Genomic DNA, 6,116 nt, shown 5'->3' on the forward strand with positions numbered 1-6,116 from the left:
CGCCTGTCGACCAACACCCCCAGGTCCTTTTCCACTGGGCAGCTTTCCAGCCCCTCTTCCCCACAGCTGTACCATTGCATGGGGCTGTTGTGACCCAAGTGCAGGACCCGGCACTTGGCCTTGTTGAACCTCATACATTTGGCCTGGGCCCATGGATCCAGCCTGGCCAGGTCCCTCTGCAGACCCTCCCTACCCTCAAGCAGATCGACACTCCTGCCGACTTCAGTGGCTGGGGTCACCCACACCCAAGGGACAGCTAGCTGAGGTGCCAAATCAGTTCTGGAATTGGGGTTTCTACTCCTCAGTCTCTTGGTTTGGCACAGGGTTGCTGGCCAGGAGAGTCCCTGGCTCTTTCTGACAGAGCCACAATGTTCAAAACACCTTAAATCTTAAGAATAAAAAGTAAATGAGCCCAAATCGCCATCAAGGCTGGGGTATGCCCTAAATGCTGCGGGCAAGGGGACAGTGGCGGGCACCTGACTGCCAAGAGGAGGCCAACTGTTGGCACCAAAGCCCAGGTGTTCTCGGTTCCTTCCCCAGGATGTGCGTGAGCTCGTGCCCCGTGGGGTTTTTCGGTGACAAAGGTGCCCGGAGGTGCCGCCGGTGCTACAAGGGCTGCGAGCGCTGCGTCGGGAGGGGACCGACCCAGTGCACGGCATGCAAGCGGAACCTCTACCATCACCAGGAGATGAGCACCTGCGTGGTGCTGTGTCCTCCCGGGTTTTACGCTGAGGAACGTAAGGATTTTTATGACTTGCAAGCCGTAGCATGAGGATATGCAGGGGTTGCTTCTGTTTTAAGTGCTATGGGTGGAGAAAACAGCTTGATTTTTGAATATTGGCTTTGAATTCCCCCCTGGACCTACTTTGCACAGTGAAGGGAGGAGCAAAACCTCTGGGTGTGCAGAGGGTGGCACAAGCAGAGGCGCTTAACTCAGCTCTTAATTAGAACACTGTAATTAATGATCCTAGCTGCTTGCAAAGCGTATTTCTTCTTAGCAAGCAATGACAGAGAAGGTCATCTGCAATAGCAGGGACCCATCGGGGGGGGGATGTGCCTCTGCCCTGGGGAGCTGGCGCTGAGGTGCAGTGGGGCTTTGCAGCTCCGACCGCTGCTTGCAAATCACTGTCCGGATTTTATTCTCCCTGCCTCACTTTGTTTTTTGAAAGGTCAGAAACGCTGTCTGAAATGTCATCAAACCTGTAAAAAATGTGTCGGCGAAGCAGACAAATGTACTGCATGCAAAGATGGATTCAGGTAAAATACCGGCACGGGAGGAGTTTATACCCACAGCATTGGTACCTGTGGGTTACATTTGGAAAACCAATGGGAAATTAGGGAGTGAATTAGTTAAAGACCCAAGATCCTGCTTCCATGCTACTACAGCTGTGGCGTGGAGCTGGGAATTTAAAGGTGGTGCTTTGTGTCCCTTTCTTAGCTGAAAAGCACAATTTAAATCTGATTTCCCTTTCTCCAGTGCTTGCCAGGGTGGTGGGTAAGTGCTGTGCCACGGGCTCAGAAGTGCTTATCCAGTTTTGGTGACCTGCGAGCAGAGCAGCTCCTGGTGTCACAGCATCTCAAATGGGGGTAAAAAGCAATGAAGGCGTTTACACTGCACATGGCAAAGCTCGTGTTTCCTCACGAGTCTCGGGAGGCTCTGCCAGCGCCGTCCCAGCCAAATGGGGCGCTTGGTTTTGCTCACCTGGCTGAGCTAGTACCGGGCTGAGCTGCTCCAGCCAGGCTGAAAATGCTCCCTGCAAGTGCAGAAACCCTTCCCTCAGCTTCATCCATGCAGGAAAATTTTATCCGATATACCTGTTGAGCAAGGCTAGGCTAGGATAGTGGTTTTCCAGCAATGCGGGTGCAGGCAGGGCAGCCCTGACCCCGTAAGGAGCACCGGGTGCCCTTGCTGCTGGCCCCACGGCTCCTGCGGGATGCAGAGCCCAGCTGTGCCGGCCAGCAGCATCGGCATTGCGGAGAAGCTGTTTTCCATCCCCAAGCTCACGTGGAAGTAGGATCCCGAGCGCTTTGCTTCGCTCAGGGGCTGTAAGCAGGCCAGAGCCGCAGTGTAGCAGCGGGGCGCTCTCAGACGAGGAAATTGCCACTGCCAAAAGATTATCTACTCCCTTGGAAAAGCAAAAGTGCAGGCACTTGTCAGACATAATCCGCACGGCACTTGCTTTTTATTGTCCAATATCCTTTTAAGCCGGGACTTCAAATCATCCCTGCCATGGTGAAGCAGCGCCGGCCCAGCTGCAGCGCTGAACCAATTTCCTTTTATTCCAGGGAGCCTCACGGTGGGAAAGGTCTTTGGGATACCCTGGCTGGCCGCCCATGGGAAAAAAATAATTGTATTTCCTCCTGGATACTTAATTAAGGAACCTGCAGCCATCCCTTTAGTCCAAGTAGGACTTTAATTTCCCCTGAAATGCTGGCTGGCTTTCTGACGCCTCCTGCGCTCCGCGTTGAGGCTGCCGTAGGGCGCTGGGGGATGCAGAGATGGGATCGGGGTGTGCCGAGTCCCCAGAGCCTGTAGCTTTCGTTGCAAATGTCCTCTCTGCTTTCCCGACAGCCTGGCGGGAGAGAGCTGCGTGCCGGAGTGCCAGCCCGCCATGTACCTCAGCCGGGAGCCCCGGCGGTGCGAGACCTGCCCCGCTGGCACAGGTACGTTCCTTCGCCCCACAGCATCCCCAGGCAAAACCCCCAAATCCTCGTGCATCAAGAGCCGGTGCCCACCGTACCCACCCCGAGCAGAGTGTGCCGAAGGGGAAGCAATCCCAGCTCTCCAGCACACCCTGCGCGGTGCTGGGGATATGTTCATATTAGAAAGGTTTTTTAGAGAGTTTTTACATTTTTATTAGAGCCATTCTTTATTTCCTGATCCCTCTGAAGCCAGGTGCTTTAGTTTAATAAGGTTGCGGGGGACGCCATAAAACCCTCCTGGAGTGATGGAAGATGGCTTTGCAGCGTATAAAAATGTCAGGCAGCCGAGGTGCATTATCCCGGCCGGGCTGGCCGCTGCTGGCTTTCCCCCGCTGCCCAAAGTCGCTCGGCGTTCCCTTTAAATCCTGCCTTTTTCGCTTCTTGAAAGTCCAATTATTTTCCATTGTTAATGTTTGCGTCTGCCCTCGAAATCATCATAGATCTGATGATAATATGATCTCTAGACAATTCATGTTCAGTGGTGTGAATCTCATTTATCATACATGGGCAATTTCCTAAGACTAAATCCAAAATATTTATTGATCTTGTTGGCAAGCGTGGAAGGGAACGGGCTCTTAATCCCTTAAGAAAATTACTTCCCTTCTAATTCTTATTCCAGTCAGCGTAAATGTACTTCACCACAATTATTTTTCAAGCCTTTTCTCGTCTCCTTTTCCTGCATAACCATTTCTCAAGCCCGGCGAGTGGAAGGCCTCTAATAAGAGCACCTCCATCACCGCGGTTTGCCGTCCGGCCGCAGCACGCCAGCGTCAGAGCGGGGCCCTCTGCTTTCTCAGCTCCTCTCCTGAGCCCTTTCTTCCTCCAGCTCCTCTGCAGCCCAGTTCAGCATCTCTTTTTCCACTTGTTACTCTGAATAGGGTGGGAAAGCCAAACTGGTGCACGCTTGGGAGCAGTGGCTGACGCCGCGACGGGGATTTTAGAATCATAGAATCATCTAGGTTGGAAAAGACCTTTAAGATCATCAAGTCCAACTGTTTTGATATGCTGTCCCCAGTGAGCCCCCGTGGCTGGCTCTCGGCTCTGCAGAGGGGCAGGATGCTGGGTCCTTCCTGTCTGGGTTTTTTGGGATGGGAGCTAGTTTTTTGGGGGATGGGGAGCTAATTTTTTGGGGGTGGGAGCCAAGCAGCCATGCAGGACCCTGGTGGCGCAACAAGCAGCTTGTTCACCTCCAGGCACGAGCAGGGCAGAGCTGAGCCAGTGCCACCCATCTTAGGCAAGGCTGCAGCCACGCTGGTGCGATGTGGCCCCTTTCTCCAAAACCACCCACGTCATCTGCCCTCTCCCCTGTCCCCTCAGGGCTGGGCGAGGAAGACTGCGCACCCTGTGCCCCCGAGGCCCCTGCACCCCACTGGCGCTGCGTCCCTGCTTGCCGTGAGGGCTTCTACCCCGCCGACAGCCACGGGCTGCCCAACAAAGTCTGCAAGAGGTACGTTACCTCCCTGATGCCGACCCGAGCAAAGCTGGGACCGGTGGGGAGCACTGGCAGCGACGATAAAAAAAAAAAAACAAAACAAACAAATAATGCTGAAAAGAGCTCACAGCGATAGCTGTTTACTAGGAAAGTAAAATAGGGATGAGGGAGCCAGGGCAGCTGTGGGGCTGGACCCTATAGATTTAAGAGCAGGGAAGCTGCATGCTCCCCCGCCGGAGCCAGTCAGCCAAGATGTCTTAGGGCTACGGTGGAAAGGGCTCAGCCCGGGCCCCAGGCTCTTCGGAGGAGGCGTGGGAGGAATGAGGAACGGTGATGTTTAGGCAAATATTCCAACTTTCAATCAAACCTGCTCCATTCACCCCGCGGCCGTGTTGGAGGAGCATTCTCCCTCTCCTTGGCCCAGCATGGGGGCTGCGTGCAGGAGACGGGGAGATGCCGGGAGGCAGCAATTTGCTCCCACTCGCCGGCACTCTGCGCTTTAAGTGGGGAGTGGGAGTGGATTCAGCCTCATTAAAGTGAACATGAAAGGGAAGGATTAAAGGTGACTGTGGAACGCACAGCAGAGTGCCTGCCTGCCCCGGGTTTCACTCACCCACGCTAGCTATCCAGCAGGGTGGAACAGGGGACCAGCATCCCTTCCCCAGGGATTTTGGGAAGCCACTGTCCCCAGGCAGGAAGTGCAGCTGCTGGGCTGTTTTCCCTGAGCAAACGGGTGGGAGAGGCACAGATTCCCCTGGCAGCCCTTTTTCTAACTGGGATTGCTGGGAGGAGAGGTGTGTGTCCTGCCAAGCCTTCCCAGCAGGCGAGAGGAGCGCTTTTGGGATGTCACTGGGCATCAAGCTGGCACCGCTGAGCCCATCTTTCCCAGGGCTTCGGTAACTTTTCAAGCTTCAGATTCACTGTTTTCCACATCTTTGGGTTCAACCTGGATGTTGCAGTGCTGGCAGACATGTTTTCTGGCTGACGGCCCATTTTGGATGGCCGGGGCTGGCGTGTCAGTGCCGGTTCAGACCGCGGCGGGGTCTCTGTCCCCCAGGTGTGATGACCACTGCTCAGCCTGCGAGGGCTCCAGTGGAAACTGCCTCAAGTGTAAAGAAGGTTTCAGCCTCCTCGGTGGCTCCTGCGTAACAAATGAAACCTGCACCAACGGTAAGTGGTTGTGGCGGAACAGCTGGCACCGTAGTGCTTCCCCGGTAGCAAAAATGAGAGGTTTGGGGGATTCCCTTCACAACGTAGAGCTGAAAGCGCTGCAGCTCTGGGGCTTGCCTGGGGCACGGCTGCTGCGAGCCAGGCTCTGGCTGCAGTGGGCAGGCGGCTTACCTGGCAGAGCTGCTGGATATCTGCCTATTGCTCAAATGCATCCAAGCATTTGTGTTTCGGTATAGCTTAGTCTTGGGGCTAATTCTCCCACTTGCTGCAAAGCTGCTTTATTCCTTCATTAAACCCCTGTGAAAGATGCCCTTAAAAAGTGACTCCTTTTCAATTCTCTCTCTTCCAACACTGGAACGAATTGCACCGCCTGTTACGTGCGATGTTTGTTTATTTAAAATGTTAATCTGCTCTCATTTTCTCTTGTTCCTCGCCTCGGCCTCCCAGCTGACAAGACTTTCTGTGAGATGGTGAAATCAAACAAGCTCTGTGAAAAGAAGCTGTTTGTCCAGTTCTGCTGTCAGACGTGTCTTATGGCCGGGTAAAGTTCAGCGGCCGCATCCATCCAGGACTTCCATCAACTGCCAGCTCAGTTTTGCCAAATGTTTAGGACAAAAGTTTATTTTTTCAGCTTTGGGAAAGTTTACATGGTGCTGTCAAGCATTCGCTCGTAAGTTTGATAGCTTTAATATCACTGTCAGCACAGTTTCTATAGCAATATGTTAAGCAGAGATTGGATCGTACCCTGAATGATCAAGTCCTGAAAGGCAGCAGAGAAGCGGTGATATTAATACTCTCAAACACTCCTTGT

At 53.7% G+C, this 6,116-nt stretch overlaps 1 protein-coding gene across 1 annotated transcript in view; it reads left to right on the plus strand.

Annotated features, from left to right (window-relative positions):
* The window catches only part of PCSK6 (proprotein convertase subtilisin/kexin type 6), a 44,031-nt gene extending 37,915 nt beyond the window's left edge, over positions 1-6,116 (plus strand). Inside the window, exons 14-19 of the mRNA XM_009635043.2 lie at positions 541-737; positions 1,170-1,257; positions 2,573-2,664; positions 4,021-4,150; positions 5,193-5,305; positions 5,753-6,116. Coding sequence (XP_009633338.1) covers positions 541-737; positions 1,170-1,257; positions 2,573-2,664; positions 4,021-4,150; positions 5,193-5,305; positions 5,753-5,850 — 718 coding nt within the window. The 3' untranslated portion in view covers positions 5,851-6,116. The remainder of the gene's footprint in view (positions 1-540; positions 738-1,169; positions 1,258-2,572; positions 2,665-4,020; positions 4,151-5,192; positions 5,306-5,752) is intronic.

The sequence above is a fragment of the Egretta garzetta genome, unplaced genomic scaffold (genome assembly GCF_000687185.1).
Source record: "Egretta garzetta isolate BGI_Z169 unplaced genomic scaffold, ASM68718v1 scaffold322, whole genome shotgun sequence".
Lineage (NCBI taxonomy): Eukaryota > Metazoa > Chordata > Aves > Pelecaniformes > Ardeidae > Egretta > Egretta garzetta.